This window comes from Papio anubis, chromosome 14 (assembly GCF_008728515.1).
Source record: "Papio anubis isolate 15944 chromosome 14, Panubis1.0, whole genome shotgun sequence".
Taxonomy (NCBI): domain Eukaryota; kingdom Metazoa; phylum Chordata; class Mammalia; order Primates; family Cercopithecidae; genus Papio; species Papio anubis.
The window spans coordinates 64,287,427-64,307,258 of NC_044989.1; the positions used below are offsets into that span (position 1 = coordinate 64,287,427).

Genomic DNA, 19,832 nt, shown 5'->3' on the forward strand with positions numbered 1-19,832 from the left:
AGGCGGAGGCAGGAGAATCGCTTGAACCTGGGAGGTGGAGGTTGAAGTGAGCTGAGATCACACCACTGCGCTCTAGCCTGTGTGACAGAGCGATACTCCGTCTCAAAAAATAAAAATAAAAGTACAAGGCTGGGGAGAGGGAGAAATAGGAAGCAACTGCCTGATGGGTACAGGATTTTCTTTTGGAGTAGTGAAAATGTTTGGAACTAGATAGAAGTGGTGGTTACGCACCATTGTGAAGACACTAAATGCCACTGAATTGTTCACTTTAAAATGGTTAATTTTATGTTTATGTCAAAAAAAGTCAAAAGCTACATTTTTAGTGCAATTTCAGAAACAAAAATTCCTTTTACGCAGGTAGTTTATGTCCTTGGCTAGAGGATAGAGGTTAATCTTCAGGCATCTTTCAAAGACATGAATTGACTTACAAAGAATGAGTTTCTGTTAGTATGTGACAGTGAGGATCTCTAAGGTCAGACTGACTTCCAAATAGATATATTAAAAAAGAAAAATAATAGCTAACGAGTTAGCTTGCATGCTTCAGAACTACTCGTCTGCAAAAACCCAACTAACCAACCCAGATTTAGTTATGGGAATAAAAGTAAAAGGGTATGAGCGGGGTAGGCCTTGAAAATATTACTAGCTTTTTTTGAACAGCCTCTTTAGGGTACACAGTATACATCTCTACCAAGAGTCTCTTAAGTTTCTCATATGCTATTACCTTTTCAGGAGCAGGTCTCTCATGTATGTACCATTTGCATCATTTGACATCAAGACAGAGATATACACAGTGTCACCCATGTGATGTTCTTGCTGAAAATACCTGACTCTATGTTGGTTTAACATTATTAAATTAATGTTGATTTTCTTAGGTGGGGTTCAGGTATTATGATTGTATAAAAATGTCCTTGTTTTTAGAGACACATGCCAAAGTATTTAAGGGTTAAGTTTTATGACTGCAGCCTACTTTTTTGGATGTTTGGCAAAAGGGAGGTATGGGGGTGGGAGGGAGAAGGAGCAAAAGTGGCAGGGAGAATGTGGCAAAATTTTAACAGTTGATAAATCTAGGTAAAAGGTATTCAGTGTTCATCATCGTCCTTTAAATGTTCCATGGCCTTGAAATTTTTGAAAACAAATGATTCTTTAAAAAGAAAAAGAAGAATCAGGTAATAAGAGAGAGTATCATTCTTGCATAAAACTCTTAAATTCAGCCTAACAGATTCAACAGAACAAAGCTTTCACATAGCTTTTTGCAAAATTGATTCACTGTACTTCTTTTTAAATGGCAAGGCCAACTTTATGAGTTTGAAATTTGAGCCTGAAATTCCTTTAACAGGGAATAAAATTTTATTCCTAAAAACCCTAGCACACTAAAGGATTGATACTAAGATATAACTAAATGATCACTGCTTTAAATGTTATAAAATCTCTTCCCCATATCTTTATCTACATAACTCTTCACAAAAATCCTGTTAAGGAAACTTTTATCATCATCCCTATTTTCAAATCTAAAAAACCTAAGCTGAGGGGAGTAAGTGATTTGCCCAAAGTTACAACAGCTAGTAAGTGACAGAACTAGAACTTAACCCAAGTTTTCAGATTCTAAATGCTATCCTATGCTTTCTATGTACTATGCTATTTTAACAGTAATATATACAATTTTTTCAATAGCTTACAATAAAATACATACATATACACACATATATTATTTTTCATAACCCTGTAAGGAATTAAGACATATTTCATCCTTGTTATTTTATAAATGTGGCACAGAGGTTAAGTGACATTCACATGGTCACACAGTAGGACTTTTGAATCCTGTTTGAATTGGGGAAAGCTATTGGGTATCTAAGGAAGCGCTACTAACTCACACTGCCTCAAAACAGATACATAAGGTCAGGTAAGTAATTGTCCATGTATACACCACTTTTAGATAGTTAGACAGAAACAGGTATTTCCACGGGGCAAAAGAAAGCACAAAAGCTTGCTGATTTTACAACATTGGTCTTCGGTGTGATTACAGCAGAAAAGGGTGGCATAAATAATCAAAACTGATCATTAAAACAATTCAATATGGGAGTATATGGTGAAAATGTTTAAAAAAAAACATACCCATTTTGAGGTCCTCCATCATTTATCACATTTAAGTGAGATAACTGCTTTTTCAAGTGGAGTTTATAACTTGCATTAATTCTTAAAAATAACATCTGAAAAAGAAATAAAACTAAGTTTCCTAAAGTTCTACTGAAATAGAATATGTAAATATCTGAGTTATCAATATTAGAGAAAGTATTTTTAAAAACCAAAACCTTTGCTTTGGCATATACTTTTAAAATCCTCCTCTGAAAGTATTCCATTGCTATTTCACTACATTTTTTCTCCTTAGCTGGATAAAAGCTTTCTAACCTCCTTAGTACTCCTTTTTGGAAAAAAATCCCGTAAGTGGGATCAACTGTGACAAGTAAAAATAATAAAAAGTAGTGGGGAATTTTGTAATATATTAAGTAGGAAGTTGATAGGGGAAAGAATGTCATAATGATAGAGGCAAAGTTACCTTCATACTTCTAGTGAAATCACTTCAAAGTATTTTATTGTTCTCGCAAGCTTTGGGAAATACCTAACCTAAAATTATATACAATGAATTTATGAAATGATTTTGTGAAACAACATTGTCTGTGGGGAAAATATATATAACAATCTATGGAAGTTTTGTGGAATTACTAGTATTCAAGTGGCAATAGTGACATAAAATAACATTTGCCCAGCTTTGACAAGAGTACCCTTTATGCCACAGATAAAAACACATGAAGTACCTGTATGCCCAGCTCTCTGATCTGGCTAAGTCCTGCTCTAGAATTAGAACTCAGATGGCAAATCCAGAAGGTCAGAATGCCAGAGGTGGAGGATCTTACATGTGGAATGGAAAGGATGGCTTGGCTAAGAAGAAATTAGAAGGAAAAAGGAGACGACCCTAGTGGGTCCGCCATATTTTATGGCTCCCCTTCAGTCCTCAGTGAGTCCCAAAGGAGTTCCATGATATTTATTCATGAGTTTGGTATGATTTATGAAAACCTAGGGAAATATGAAGAAAATGTTACTAGCTAGTATAGGATGAAGTTTGAGGTGGCATAGGAAAGGAGACCAGCAGGAGCAACAGCAGGCAAGAGATACTAAGAAAGCCACCCTCTGCTCCCAAATGCCATTTCCATGCACTCAACCAAGTAAGAGAGACAAACTGAAATAAACAAACTTGTCTGAATAGCAAAAATCCCAGTGAAAGTTAAATTCATTAGTCATACAGCAACTAGACTTTAATATTATACCATTTATTCTACAAACTAGGCACACTTAATATGGAGGAAATAAGCTAAGATTAATTAAAAAAAAAAAAAAAACTGGTAAAAAAGAGAATACTGGAAAGTTCAAAGTTCCAGGAGAGGGGAACAGGGGTGTAGGGGGTAGAGTTGTTACTGAAGAGTGAAGCGAACTCTGTGATAATACTTTTGTAGGGGAATACAGTAGAGATAGAAGGGTGGATACTTCATAGCTGAGAGGTGCCAAAGGCTCCCCGACCCTGCATTTTGCTCTTTTTCCTAGTTTGTCTTTATTACAGATCACTTATGCTGATCTAACAATAAAGCAGATTGAGTTAATTACATGTGTTAATCTTATTAACTTTATCACTAATTCTTCCCATAGCCAATTTGAATTACAATCACCATAACATATTTTGCTACTAATTGATAAAGGCCAACTCTAATTTTCCAAGGAACAGCATAATAAATGACGTAAGTAGAATCTGGGACTACTGATCATGGACAAACAGAAAACCTACTTTTTAGAATTGTTTATCATATAGTAAAGCTATAACTCTGGTCTGTCACTGCAAGGAGCACTTAGAAATTAGAAATTTTTATCCATGTTCTACCAGTCAATGTAACGATGTAAAAAAATGATAATCATATTGGAACATGAACAGCTTAACTGTGCCAAAAGCATGTAAAACTACCCCAATTCTGCAGATATTGTATGTTATATATACATAAATAGTTTTAGGAATTACTACTCACCTGTGTTTGTTCTTCTGGAAGGAGATCAAATATAGCTTCGTGCATTTTTGTCATTTGCTTACAAATATTCCTGAAACAGGCAGAAGGAACGGGAGCCTTCACCTCATACTGGCAGGGGAAAATAATGATAATTATGGTCATGTCCTCTGAATTGCATATGTCTCCACCATTCCCTGAGACATATATTTACTGTCCCTCCACATATCCAATTCTGGCATAGTACTCAAGCTTACACTTTTCAACTGTGATCTGCACTACTCATACAAATCTTGAGAACCTTTCATTCAATATCTTAATCCACTTTAAAGGAGCTAAAATAGCTCAGTGACTAAGAACAAACGCTGCTTCCAAACTTAGACTGCTGGGTTCAGATCCCAGCTCCTCCCATTCTAAGCTATGTGATGTTGGGCAAGTTACTTAATTTATCTATCTCAAAGGGCTGCTGTGAGAATTAAAAAAGAGGACTCATAAGAATGCAAAACAGTGCTTGATACAAAGTAAGTACTCAAAAAAATGTTAGCTACTAATCTGGCTCAATATACAATGTAGTCCCTCCAAATAAACAGATTATGTTTTAAACAATTTAAAAATTAGCCAGGGCATGGTGGCAGGCACGTGTAATTCCAGCTACTCGGGAGGCTGAAACAGGAAAATTGCTTGGACCTGGGAGGTGGAGGCTGCAGTGAGCCAAGATAGCACCACTGCACTCCAACCTGGGCGACAAGAGTGAAACTCTGTCTCAAAAAAAAAAAACAAACAAACAAACAAAAAAACAATGTGTCAACATGATCATACCTGAAATCAACAGAAAAATATGGCAGAATTAAGATGTTTTTTAGTTTGTAGGTGGGTCAATATAGTAATCATATTTTACCCTAACACTAAAAGAAGGATTTTTTTTCAGCAATGCTCTCTGCTAAAAATTTAAACTTAGGTAAATTCATTTTACTATTCCTACATATGAAACAATATGGTAGTATGACTTTAAAAACCATCTTTTGAACAACAACAAAAAAAGCAGCAAAAACCTCTGCAGACGCAAACGACTCTGTCTGACAGCTTTGAAGAGAGCAGTGGATCTCCCAACACGGAGGCTGAGATCTGAGAACGGACAGACTGCCTGCTCACGTGGGTCCCTGACCCCTGAGTAGCCTAACTGGGAGACATCCTCCACTAGGGGCAGACCGACACCCCACACCTCACACGGTGGAGTACACCCCTGAGAGGAAGCTTCCAAAGCAAGAATCAGACAGGTACACTCGCTATTCAGCAGTATTCTATCTTCTGCAGCCTCTACTGCTGACACCCAGGCAAACAGGGTCTGGAGTGGACTTGAAGCAATCTCCAACAGACCTACAGCTGAGGGTCCTGACTGTTAGAAAGAAAACTAACAAACAGGAAGGACACCCACACCAAAACCCCATCAGTACGTCACCATCATCAAAGACCAGAGGCAGATAAAACCACAAAGATGGGGAAAAAGCAGGGCAGAAAAGCTGGAAATTCAAAAAATAAGAGCCCATCTCCCCCTCCAAAGGAACGCAGCTCTTCGCCAGCAACGGATCAAAGCTGGATGGAGAATGACTTCGACGAGATGAGAGAAGGCTTCAGTCCATCAAACTTCTCAGAGCTAAAGGACGAATTACTTACCCAGTGCAAAGAAACTAAAAATCTTGAAAAAAGAGTGGAAGAATTGATAACCAGAATAATTAACGCAGAGAAGGCCATAAACGAACGGACAGAGATGAAAACCATGACACGAGAAATACATGACAAATGCACAAGCTTCAGTAACCGACTCGATCAACTGGAAGAAAGAGTATCAGCGACTGAGGATCAAATGAATGAAATGAAGCGAGAAGAGAAATCTAAAGAAAAAAGAAGAAAAAGAATGAATAAAACCTGCAAGAAGTATGGGATTGCGTAAAAAGACCAAATCTACGTCTGATAGGGGTGCCTGAAAGTGAGGGGAAAAATGGAACCAAGCTGGAAAACACTCTTCAGGATATCATCCAGGAGAACTTCCCCAACCTAGTAGGGCAGGCCAACATTCAAATTCAGGAAATACAGAGAACGCCACAAAGATACTCCTCGAGAAGAGCAACTCCAAGACACATAATTGCCAGATTCACCAAAGTTGAAATGAAGGAAAAAATCTAAAGGGCAGCCAGAGAGAAAGGTCGGGTTACACACAAAGGGAAGCCCATCAGACTAACAGCAGATCTCTCAGCAGAAACTCTCCAAGCCAGAAGAGAGCGGGGGCCAATATTCAACATTCTTAAAGAATTTTCAACCCAGAATTTCATATCCAGCCAAACTAAGTTTCATAAGTGAAGGAGAAATAAAATCCTTTACAGACAAGCAAATGCTGAGAGATTTTGTCACCACCAGGCCTGCCTTACAAGAGACCCTGAAGGAAGCAGTAAACATGGAAAGGAACTACCGGTACCAGCCATTGCAAAAACATGCCAAAATGTAAAGACCATCGAAGCTAGGAAGAAACTGCATCAACTAACGAGCAAAATAACCAGTTAATATCATAATGACAGGATCAAGTTCACACATAACAATATTAACCTTAAATGTAAATGGACTAAATGCTCCAATTAAAAGACACAGACTGGCAAACTGGATAAAGAGTCAAGACCCATCAGTCTGCTGTATTCAGGAGACCCATCTCACACGCAGAGACATACATAGGCTCAAAATAAAGGGATGGAGGAAGATCTACCAAGCAAATGGAGAACCAAAAAAAGCAGGGGTTGCAATACTAGTCTCTGATAAAACAGACTTTAAACTATCAAAGATCAAAAGAGACAAAGAAGGCCATTACATAACGGTAAAGGGATCAATTCAACAGGAAGAGCTAACTATCCTAAATATATATGCACCCAATACAGGAGCACCCAGATTCATAAAGCAAGTCCTTAGAGATTTACAAAGAGACTTAGACTCCCATACAATAATAATGGGAGACTTCAACACCCCACTGTCAACATTAGACAGATCAACGAGACAGAAAGTTAACAAGAATATCCAGGAATTGAACTCATCGCTGCAGCAAGCAGACCTAATAGACATCTACAGAACTCTCCACCCCAAATCAACAGAACATACATTCTTCTCAGCACCACATCACACTTATTCCAAAATTGACCACATAATTGGAAGTAAAGCACTCCTCAGCAAATGTACAAGAACAGAAATTATAACAAACTGTCTCTCAGACCACAGTGCAATCAAACTAGAACTCAGGACTAAGAAACTCAATCAAAACCACTCAACTACATGGAAACTGAACAACCTGCTCCTGAATAACTACTGGGTACATAACAAAATGAAGGCAGAAATAAAGATGTTCTGCAACCAATGAGAACAAAGATACAACATACCAGAATCTCTGGGACACATTTAAAGCAGTGTGTAAAGGGAAATTTATAGCACTAAATGCCCACAAGAGAAAGCAGGAAAGATCTAAAATTGACACTCTAACACCACAATTAAAAGAACTAGAGAAGCAAGAGCAAACACATTCAAAAGCTAGCAGAAGGCAAGAAATAACTAAGATCAGAGCAGAACTGAAGGAGATAAGAGACACAAAAAACCCTCCAAAAAAATCAATGAATCCAGGAGTTGGTTTTTTGAAAAGATCAACAAAATTGATAGACCGCTAACAAGACTAATAAAGAAGAAAAGAGAGAAGAATCAAATAGACGCAATAAAAAATGATAAAGGAGATATCACCACCGACCCCACAGAAATATAAACTATCATCAGAGAATACTATAAACACCTCTATGCAAATAAACTAGAAAATCTAGAAGAAATGGACAATTTCCTGGACACTTACACTCTCCCAAGACTATACCAGGAAGAAGCTGAATCCCTGAATAGACCAATAGCAGGCTCTGAAATTGAGGCAATAATTAATAGCCTACCAACCAAAAAAGTCCAGGACCAGATGGATTCACAGCTGAATTCTACCAGAGGTACAAGGAGGAGCTGGTACCATTCCTTCTGAAACTATTCCAAATCAACAGAAAAAGAGGGAATCCTCCCTAACTCATTTTATGAGGCTAACATCATCCTGATACCAAAGCCTGACAGAGACACAATAAAAAAAGGGAATTTTAGACGAATATCCCTGATGAACATCGATGAGAAAATCCTCAATAAAATGCTGGCAAACCGAATCCAGCAGCACATCAAAAAGCTTATCCACCATGATCAAGTGGGCTTCATCCCTGGGATGCAAGGCTGGTTCAACATACGCAAATCAATAAACGTAATCCAGCATATAAACAGAACCAAAGACAAAAACCACATGATTATCTCAATAGATGCAGAAAAGGCCTTTGACAAAATTCAACAGCCCTTTATGCTAAAAACGCTCAATAAATTCGGTATTGATGGAATGTATCTCAAAATAATAAGAGCTATTTATGACAAACCCACAGCCAATATCATACCGAATGGGCAAAAACTGGAAAAATTCCCTTTGAAAACTGGCACAAGACATGGATGCCTTCTCTCACCACTCCTATTCAACATAGTGTTCGAAGTTCTGGCTAGGGCAATCAGGCAAGAGAAAGAAATAAAGGGTATTCAGTTAGGAGAAGAAGAAGTCAAATTGTCCCTGTTTGCAGATGACATGATTGTATATTTAGAAAACCCCATTGTCTCAGCCCAAAATCTCCTTAAGCTGATAAGCAACTTCAGCAAAGTCTCAGGATACAAAATTAATGTGCAAAAATCACAAGCCATCTTATACATCAGTAACAGACTAACATAGAGCCAAATCATGAATGAACTGCCATTCACAATTGCTTCAAAGAGAATAAAATACCTAGGAATCCAACTTACAAGGGATGTAAAGGACCTCTTCAAGGAGAACTACAAACCACTGCTCAGTGAAATAAAAGAGGACACAAACAAATGGAAGAACATACCATGCTCATGGATAGGAAGAATCAATATTGTGAAAATGGCCATACTGCCCAAGGTAATTTACAGATTCAATGCCATCCCCATCAAGCTACCAATGAGTTTCTTCACAGAATTGGAAAAAACTGCTTTAAAGTTCATATGGAACCAAAAAAGAGCCCGCATTGCCAAGACAATCCTAAGTCAAAAGAACAAAGCTGGAGGCATCACGCTACCTGATTTCAAACTATACTACAAGGCTACAGTAAGCAAAACAGCATGGTACTGGTACCAAAACAGAGATATAGACCAATGGAACAGAACAGAGTCCTCAGAAATAATACCACACATCTACAGCCATCTGATCTTTGATAAACCTGAGAAAAACAAGAAATGGGGAAAGGATTCCCTATTTAATAAGTGGTGCTGGGAAAATTGGCTAGCCATAAGTAGAAAGCTGAAAATGGATCCTTTCCTTACTCCTTAAACGAAAATTAATTCAAGATGGATTTGAGACTTAAATGTTAGACTTAATGCCATAAAAGCCCTAGAAGAAAACCTAGGTAATACCATTCAGGACATAGGCATGGGCAAGGAATTCATGTCTAAAACACCAAAAGCAATGGCAACAAAAGCCAAAATTGACAAATGGGATCTAATTAAACTAAAGAGCTTCTGTACAGCAAAAGAAACTACCATCAGAGTGAACAGGCAACCTACAGAATGGGAGAAAATTTTTGCAATCTGCTCATCAGACAAAGTGCTAATATCCAGAACTTACAAAGAACTCCAACAAATTTACAAGAAAAAAACAAACAACCCCATCAAAAAGTGGGCAAAGGAGATGAACAGACAGTTCTGAAAAGAAGACATTCATACAGCCAACAGACACATGAAAAAATGCTCATCATCACTGGCCATCAGAGAAATGCACATCAAAACCACAATGAGATACCATCTCACACCAGTTAGAATGGCCATCATTAAAAAGTCAGGAAACAACAGGTGCTGGAGAGGATGTGGAGAAATAGGAACACTTTTACACTGTTGGTGGGATTGTAAACTAGTTCAACCATTATGGAAAACAGTATGGCGATTCCTCAAGGATCTAGAACTAGAAGTACCATATGACCCAGCCATCCCATTACTGGGTATATACCCAAAGGATTATAACTCATGCTGCTATAAAGACACACGCACACGTATGTTTATTGCGGCACTATTCACAATAGCAAAGACTTGGAATCAACCCAAATGTCCATCAGTGACGGACTGGATTAAGAAAATGTGGCACATATACACCATGGAATACTATGCAGCCATAAAAAAGGATGAGTTTGTGTCCTTTGTAGGGACACGGATGCAGCTGGAAACCATCATTCTCAGCAAACTATCACAAGAACAGAAAACCAAACACCGCATGTTCTCACTCATAGGTGGGAACTGAACAATGAGATCACTTAGACTCGGGAAGGGGAACATCACACACCAGGGCCTATCACGGGGAAGGGGGAGGGGGGAGGGATTGCATTGGGAGTTATACCTGATGTAAATGACGAGTTGATGGGTGCTGACGAGTTGATGGGTGCAGCACACCAACACGGCACAAGTATACATATGTAAGAAACCTGCACGTTATGCACATGTACCCTAGAACTGAAAGTATAAAAAAAAAAAAAAAACCTAGAAACTTTCTGAGAAAAATAAATAAATAAATAAAAATAAAAACCATCTTTTAGCTTATATTTTAGAATTCACACAGCTGAAATTATATACCATTTTATTTATAAGACAAATTTGGGCTAAATACTATATTTTAAATGTACTAATTTTATATTAGTATGCTTCATTAGAATGTACTAATATGCACTAGTTTATTAAAATGTGATGAGTTCCAATAAACTGCTGTAAAAGAACCGTGTATAGATCACCATGTAACTGAATTAAGCAAAGTTGTGACCACCCAAACCCAAGGGTTTGTCTCTCTTCACCCTAAAAATATATCAAAGATCCTCTTATCTTTTTATCTTTTTTTATTAATAACAGCTTTGAGATATAATTCACATACCATAAAATTCATTCTTTCAAAATATAAAATTCACTGGGTTTTGGTAAATTCATAGTTACACAGCTATTACTGCTAATTTATAAATATTTTCATTACCTCCAAAAGAAATTCCAAACCCAAAAGTTGTCCTTCTGGACTCTCCCTTTTCCCCAGCCCCTGGCAACCACTAATCTACTTTCTGTCCCTGAATTTGCTTATTCTGGACATTTCATAGAAATGGAATCATACAATATGTGGCTTTTTGTGACTGGCTTCTTTCCCTAAACATAATGCTTTTGTTTATGAATGAATCAGTACTTCATTTCTTTTTGTTATTTATTCATTTTTAGAGACAGTGTCTCACTCTGTCACCCAGGCTAGAGTGCAGTGGTATGATCGTAGCCCACTGTAACCTGGAACTCCTGTGCTCAAGCAATCCTTCCACTTCAGCCTTCTGAGTAGGTAGGACTACAGGCACACACTACCACACCCAGCTTAAGCATTTCATTTCTTTTTACAATGTTTTCAATATACTTGGGTATATACCTAGTGGTGGAATTACTGGGTCTTATGGTAACTCCAGGTTTAATCTTTTGAGGAAATGCTAAACTGTTTTCCAAAGTGGCTGCATCATTTTACAATATCACTAGCAGTGTATGCAGGCTCTAATTTATTCTCCACATCCTCACCAACACTTGCTATTTTTTTTTTTTATTTTAGTCATCCTAGTAAGTATAATTTATGGTAACATCCTCTTAACTACCAGGGCCCCTGTACTGGGTTGAATAGTGTCCCCTCAAAATTCATGTCCACTTGGTACCTCATGAGGTCATAATGGATTAGAGTGGGACCTAAATCCACGACCGGGGTCTTTATACAAGAAAGAAGAGAGAAATTCAGACACAGAGTCACATGCAGAGGGAAGACAACCATGTGAAGACCAGGCAGAGAGACCGGCATGAGGCAACTACAAGCCAAGGAATGCCAAGGACTGACAGCCACCACCTGAAGCTGGAAAGAAGCGGGGAATAATTCTTCCCAGGAGTCTTCAAAGGGAGCAGAGCCTGGCCCACACCTTCATTTCAGACTTCTAGGTTCCAGAACGGGGAAAGAACAGACTTCTATTATTTTAAGTCATCCAATTTGTGGTAATTTGTTATGGGGGCCCTAAAAACCTAAGATACTCCCCCAAACCTTCCTTCACCCCTGCTTTTCCTAAAGGTACTATTCTTTCCATATTACCTTTACACATTTCTTCAGTCACCTAAACTTGAGATTGTACTTCTTTACTCTCAGTTTATAAAATTTAGTTCCTGCCACCAGCCAACTACCTTCCTCTACTACCTGTATAACACTCTTCTGAAAGTGTGTATATATGTACGTGTGTGTGTGTGTGTGTGTGTGTGTGTGTGTGTGTATGCTTGAATGAATGTATCAGATTCACTGCTGTCTGGAGTGTACAAAGATGAATCAAAGTCCCTTTGGGGAGATAACTGTCTAAAAGCTGGTTGGTGTTCCAAAAAGTGGACAATGAATGCTATAGAACTCAAGTGAAGGACATTTACACAATGATGTCTAATGGCTTCCTAAGCTGCCCACCTGAGGTGTTCAGTCTTCAAAGGGGAAAAAGAAACAGGTATTCCAAATAGAGGACACGCCATATTATTTCAAATCTGTTTTGTTTGTTTTTTGTTTCCTTGAGACGGAGTCTCACTCTGACGCCAGGCTGGAGTGCAGTGGCGCAATCTCAGCTCACTGCAACCTCTGCCTCCCGGGTTCAAGTGGTTCTCCTGCCTCAGCCTCCCGAGTAGCAGGGACTACATACAGGAGCTCGCCACCCCGCCCAGGTAATTTTTTGTTTTTAGTAGAGATGGGGTTTCACCATGTTGGCCAGGATGGTCTCGATCTCCTGACCTCGTGATCCACCAGCCTCGGCCTCCCAAAGTGCTGGGATTACAGGCATGCGCCACCACACCCGGCCTCAAATCTGTTTTATATACTTTCTGATTAATACTTCTAAAGTACCATTCTAATCATATGATTCATTCATTAAAAAACTTTTATTTAAAATTTAGAAAGCTGCAATAGAACATTGCTACTACCTTAACAATACAAAAAACTGAGATAATCTATAAAATCATAATTCTTCTTGACATAAGAGAACAGAGATCAGGGGAACCAAGGGAACTAATTCCAAAGACTGAAAAGGCCCTCTGAGGAGAGGTGATACACAGGAACTGTCTCACTTTTGGCAGAGCATAAAAACAAGAGGTAACCACAAGAGAAGCAAGTAAGAAGAAAATAACTAAAATTTTAACAGATTCCTAAAGGCCAAACTATTGGGGTCCGTGCCGGGGGTGGTGGAGAATGAACAGACACAAAAGACAAAGACAAACAGAGAACATGGCGGCCGCACTCAGAGCCTCCACCTCACTTTATTTATACTCCATAAACCCCACGTCAGCAGAAAGAACGCAATGCAAAACAAACTTTCTTTTCCCAGATGTAACCTTCTACTCAGTTCCTTGTCTCTATGCTCTTCCTTATCTGCCCGCCTTCTTGGCGCCTACGGGAGTTCATTAAAAGTTCAATTGGAGATACCGTCCTTGAGCCCTATCTATTCTCAGCATACTGTTTTCAAAGGCCCCTGCACCAAACGTGGGCTAGGATAGATTTAGGATAAGTGAAAACCCTAGCCATAATGAGAGTTTGCACTCATGCACGTTTTACTTCACGGCCTCCAGGAGGTACTCAGAAGAAACAGAAGGATCAAAGGGAGAAGACCATATAAATCCACTCTCAGTAGCACAGGTATTCAGGAGGTGATTAGTTGCCACAAGGGAATAGAAACAAATGCCATCCATTTCCCCCAAACCCTATTCTCATACAAAGTAAAAGGCCTAAGTCACTGAGAAGGGGCACCAAACTTTCACCACTGGGGTCACCGTGTGACAGCAGGAACAAAACATGCCTGCTCCTGGGCTGGGCACAGTGGCTCATGCCTGTAATCCCAGCACTTTGGGAGGCCAAGGAGGGTGGATCACCTGAGGTCAGGAGTTTGAGACCAGCCTGGCCAACATGGTGAAACCCTGTCTCTACTAAAAATACAAAATTAGCTGGGCATGGTGGTGCATGCCTGTAATCCCAGCTATTGGAAGGTTGAGGCAGGAGAATTGCTTGAACCCGGGAGGCAGAGGTTACAGTGAGCTGAGATCACGCCGTTGCACTCCAGCCTGGGAGACGAGAGCAAAACTCCGTCTCAAAACAAAACAAAACAAAACAAAAAAACATGCCTGCTGCTGAAGGAAGGGACAAAAACACCTGAAGCCCAGGATCTTGTACCAATCAAAGCAGAGGTTGTGAGCAGAAGTATGGGCTCCACATTCAAGGCCAGGTATATAGACTCTACCTAAGATGGAGACCAGACAAGAACAGATATTTCCCCTATTACCCTTAAGAGCCCAGCACTGAGAGTCTAGAGAAAGACTCCTGCTCTATAGTGCAGATGTACAGAGATGACTAAAAGATGAGGGTGAAACAAACACTGAGAAAAACCCTCTAACACCACCTCAGGCCCTACATTAAACACAAGGGAGTAGCAGCCTACTACTGAAGGAGTTGGAAGCCTCTGGCATACTAAGGATAACAGCAGCAACAACAAAACAGAAACCCAGCTTGATTATTGAATAATTTGATTCAAACCATAACAAAAATAGCCTGACAGAAGAGGTAAGTCCATTTCCATGCATAAACACTATTTATCTCACAGTCTTTACTGTTCTTCTACATACAAGGTTCAGCATTTAATTAAAAAATTACAAAATATACAAAAAAGAAAACAATATCCCACTGTCAAGAAATAAAGCAACCAACAGAATCAGACTCAGAGATAATCCAGATGTTGAAACGATTAGAGGGAGATATAAAAATAACTGATTAGGCCAGGTGCAGTGGCTCATGCCTGTACTCCCAGCACTTTGGGAGGCTGAAGCGGGTGGATCACCTGAAGTCAGGAGTTGAGACCAGTCTGGCCAACATGGCAAAACCCCATTTCTACTAAAAATACAAAAATTAGCTGGGTGTGGTGGCGCATGCCAGCTACCCAGAGCTGAGACATGAGAATTGCTTAAACCCAGGAGGTGGAGGTCGTAGTGATCACGCAACCGTGCTCCAGCCTGAGTGAAAGAGTGGGACTGTCTCAAAAATAACATAACATAACATAACTAAAATAAAATAAATAAAATAAAATAACTAATTAACATGTTAAAGGATCTAATGAAACTGAAATCTTAAGGGAGAAACTGAAACTATAAAAAAGGAAACACACAACAGGTCCAAGAAGTGCAGAAGAAACTCAAGCATGATCAAAAACACACAAAACTTAGACACATCATAGTGAAACTGCTGAAAATCAAAGATAATATTTTTGAAGGCAAATACAGCCAAAAACAAAGAATTACAGCAGACTTCTTGTTGAAAACTGTGCAAGCCAGAAAACAATTGAACTGAATTCTACATCTAGCAAAACTATCTTTGAAAAATGAAGAGGAAATACAGGCTTTTTCAAACAAAAACTGAGGTGATTCATTGCTGGCAGTATATACACAAGAAATATGAATGGAATGTTTTCAGGCAGAAGAGTATGGTATCGGACAGATCCAAGCAAAGTAATGAAGAGCTCCAAAAATTCACCCTCATTTTTTCATAAAAATGAGGATAAATGTAAAAGGCATTGTTTTCGTCATTTGTATCACTTTAAAAGATAACTGATAATCTAAAGCAAAAACAGTGGCAAGGTATCATGGGTTTTATAAAATACATAGAAGTAAAATGTATGACAACAACAGCACACAGTAGGAGAGAGAGAAAATAGGTATCCTGTCGTAAAGTTCTTATACAATCAGGGAAGTAATGTCATCATATTATTTAAAGGTAAACTTAAAGATGTATGTTATAATCCCTAGAGCAGCCACTAGAAACAAACAGAAATATAGCTAGTACACCAACTTTAAAGATTAAACAAAATGAAACTATAAAAAACATTTAATCTGAAAAAAGAGGGGAAAATCAGTCAAAAAACAAAAGGAACAAACAAGACAACTAGCAAGATGACAGATTTAAATCTAACTATATAAAAAAATTTAAATGGTTTAATAGGTCAATAAAAGACAGCAATTGTCAGACTAAGGCAAAAAAGCAAGATCCAGCTTCATTCTGGGTATAAGAAACTAACTTTAAATATTAAGGCACAGATATGTTAAAAACAAAAGGATAGTAAGAGAAACATTATAAAAACACTATTCAAAAAAACTGGAATGGTTACATTCGTATTAGATAATGTGCACTTCAAAAAAAGGAATATAACCAGCCATAAAAAGGATATCACAGGCTGGACGCAGTGGCTCATGCCTGTAATCCTAGCACTTTGGAAGACAGAGGTGGGCAGATCACTTGAGGTCAGGAGTTCAAGACCAGCCTGGCCAACATGGTGAAACCCTATCTCTACTAAAAATACAAAAATTAGCTAGGTATGGTGGTGGGCACCTGTAATCCCAGCTACTCGGGAGGCTGAGGCAGGAGAATCACTTGACCCTGGGAGGCAGAGGTTGCAGTGAGCCGAGATTGCACCACTGCACTCCAGCCCAGGCAACAGAGCAAGCCTCTGTCTCAGAAAAAAAAAAAAAAAAAAAAAAAAAAGACATCACATAACAAATATTAAGAAAACACAGTAATCCTAAATGTGCATGTATGCAGCAATAAAACTTCAAGATACATATAACAAAAACTTGCAAAGATCTGAACACAAAAACAGACAAATTTACAATTATAGTAAAAAACTTCAGTGCTTATCTCTCAGTAATTGATATAACAAGTAGACAGAAAATCAGTAAGGACAGAAAAGACCTAAATAACACTATCAGCCAACACCACCTAGTTGATAGACACAGGACACTCTACCCAACAACAGCAAAATACACATTCTTTTCATTTGCATGTGGATCATTAGCCAAGATATTCTTCGGCCACATTCTGGGCCACAAAAGAAATCTTAGACATAAAATAACTGGAGTCATACAAAGTTTGTTTGCAGACCAAAAGAGAATCAGACTTGAGATCAAAACAAAGATTGCTGGAAAAGCCTAAAATATTTAGAAATTAAGTAACAGACTTCCAAATAACCCAAGGCCAAAGAAGAATCACAAGAACTAGAAAATATTTTGAATCAAATAAAAACAAAAGCACAGAGTATCAAAATTTACAGGACACAGCAAAAGCAGTACACAAAGAAAAATACAGAGCATCAAATGCTTATATTCAAAAAAGGAAAGAAAGGTCTCAAATCAAAAATCTGGGCTTCTACCTTGAGAAATTAGAAAACAGCAAATTAAATCCAAAGCAAGGTTAAAAGAAAATAGAAAATAAATAATACAGACTGGAGAGTAGGAAAATAAAAAGCAGGAAATATTTACTTTTACTAAAAGTAAAAGATCAAAACATGTGATAAACTTCTAGCCAGAAAGGGGGAGGTGAGGAAGACTTTATAAATTAACACCATTACCAATACCAAGAAAGAGCAGATAACAAATATCCTCACTGACATTAAAAGAATAAAGGAATATTATATACAAGTTAATGCTTACAAGTTAATAATAGATGAAATGGATAAATCCATTCAAAGAAACAAACTTCCAAAGTGTACTCAAGTAGATCACCCACATAGAACTATATGTATTTTTTTTAATGAACTTATTAAAAATCTGCCTATAAAGCAAGAACAAAGACCAAATGGCTTTACTGATAAATTCTAACCTAAAACTTGGGGGAAAAATAATACCAATTCCCCACAAATTCTTCTTCCAGGAAACACAGGAAGAAGAATATTTTCTAACTCATTTTATGAGTCCAGTATTACTCTGATACCTAAATCAAATAGGCACTTCAAAACAAAACAAAGAACCCTATAGACTAATATCCTTCATAATACCCCCTGCTACACAAAAAAATTCTTAAGTAGGTTTATCCCATGAATGCAAGGTTGGCTCAACAGTAAAAAATCAATTAAGGTAATTCACCTTGGCAATCCTAAAGGCAATCCTAAAATATTTAGAAATTAAGAAATTAATTTCTTCAGACTAAGAAAGGCAGACCATATATGATCATCTCAACAGATGCACAAAAAGTATTTGACAAAATTCAACATCTGATCATCTACAAACCTCTCAGCAAACTTGAACAGAAAGAATCTTCCTTAATCTGATAAAGGCCTCTAAAAAAAAACTACAGCTAACATCATACTTAATGGTTAAAGACTGAACATTTTGTCCCAAGACTGGAGAAACCAAACATATCTGCTTTCACCCATTTTATTCAACGTTGTGCTGAAAGTCCTAGCCAATGCCATAAAGCAAGGAAAAGATATAAAAGGCATACAGATTCAAAAAGATGCAAGATTCTATTTGTAGACAACATGACTGTGTATGTAGAAAAATCCCAAAGAATCTACAAAATTGGCATTATAACTAATATGTGAGTTTAGCAAGGATGCAGGACATAAAGTTAATACAGAAAAATTCAAGGTGTTTTAATATACTAGCATTGAATAATTGGAAATGTAAATCTTTAAAAAAATACCATTTACAATAGCACCAAAAATCAAGAAATACTTAGGGGTAAATCTAATAAAATGTGTGCATTATCTGTTTACCAAAAACTACAAAATTTTGCTCAAAGACATTAAAGATGTAAGGAGTAAAGAGATAGGCCCAGTGGTGTGTGGTAAACATTTAATGGGCTGGCTGGGGGAAAAGCACTGGTTTGTAGTATTTGTTCATTTCTGTGGTGTAAATATTCACACCATGGGCAAAGTTACCAGTGTGCTGTTACTGAATGTAGTATTGGGAAGAGATACACAACATAGGTTCTGGCTAGCAGGTGCAATCTGGCTGTGGTACAAAACTGGATATACCCTGTTTGTGGATCAGAAGACTCAATAATGTCAATTCTACCCCAAGTGATCTATATGTTCAATGCAATTTCAATCAAAATCTGAGCGGCCTTTTTGGTAGTATTTGATAAGCTGATTTAAAATTTATAGGGAAAAGCTAAGGACCTAGAATAGCCAAAATAATTTTGAAAAAGAACAATATTAGTGAGCTCACATTATCTTATTTCAAGATTTACAATAATGCTGGAGTAGCTAAGACAGTGTGGTACTGGAATGGAATATAATCTCAAAACAAAACCAAATGAAAACAGTTGATTTTTAACAAAGGTGCCAATGGAGAAATGATAGTCTTTTTAACAAAAGGGGCTGGAACTATGAAAAACGAACACTGATTTATACTTTGCATTATATATAAATATCAACTAGAAATGAATCATAGACTTAAATATAAAACCTAAAACAATAACATTCTAGAAAAAAATTTGGAGAATATCTTTGTAACTTGCGTTATACAAAGATTTCTTGGCTGGGCGCAGTGGCTCACGCCTGTAATCCCAGCACTTTGGGAGGCCAAGGCAGGCAGATCACCTGAGGTCAGGAGTTCGAGACCAGCCTGACCAACATGGAGAAACCTCGTCTCTACTAAAAACATAAAATTAGCTGGGTGTGGTGGTGCATGCCTGTAATCCCAGTTACTCAGGAGGCTGAGGCAGGAGAATCGCTTGAACCCAGGAGGCGGAGGTTGTGGTGCGCTGAGATCGTGCCATTGCACTCCAGCCTGGGCAACAAGAGCGAAACTCTGTCTCAAAAAAAAAAAAAAACAACAACAACAAAAAAAGATTTCTCA

General features: G+C 38.0%; 1 protein-coding gene across 8 annotated transcripts in view; it reads right to left on the bottom strand.

The window, feature by feature from the left end:
• The window catches only part of VPS54 (VPS54 subunit of GARP complex), a 132,780-nt gene that overhangs the window by 3,236 nt on the left and 109,712 nt on the right, over positions 1 to 19,832 (bottom strand). For all 8 annotated transcript variants that reach the window (XR_002516676.1, XM_003908723.4, XM_003908722.4 and 5 more), the window contains 2 exons: positions 4,071 to 4,178; positions 2,113 to 2,207 (listed from right to left, as the gene is read on the bottom strand). Coding sequence is in view for 7 of the 8 variants with exons in the window: in XM_003908723.4 (XP_003908772.1) it covers positions 2,113 to 2,207; positions 4,071 to 4,178 (203 nt within the window). In the remaining variant the exon portion in view is untranslated. The remainder of the gene's footprint in view (positions 1 to 2,112; positions 2,208 to 4,070; positions 4,179 to 19,832) is intronic.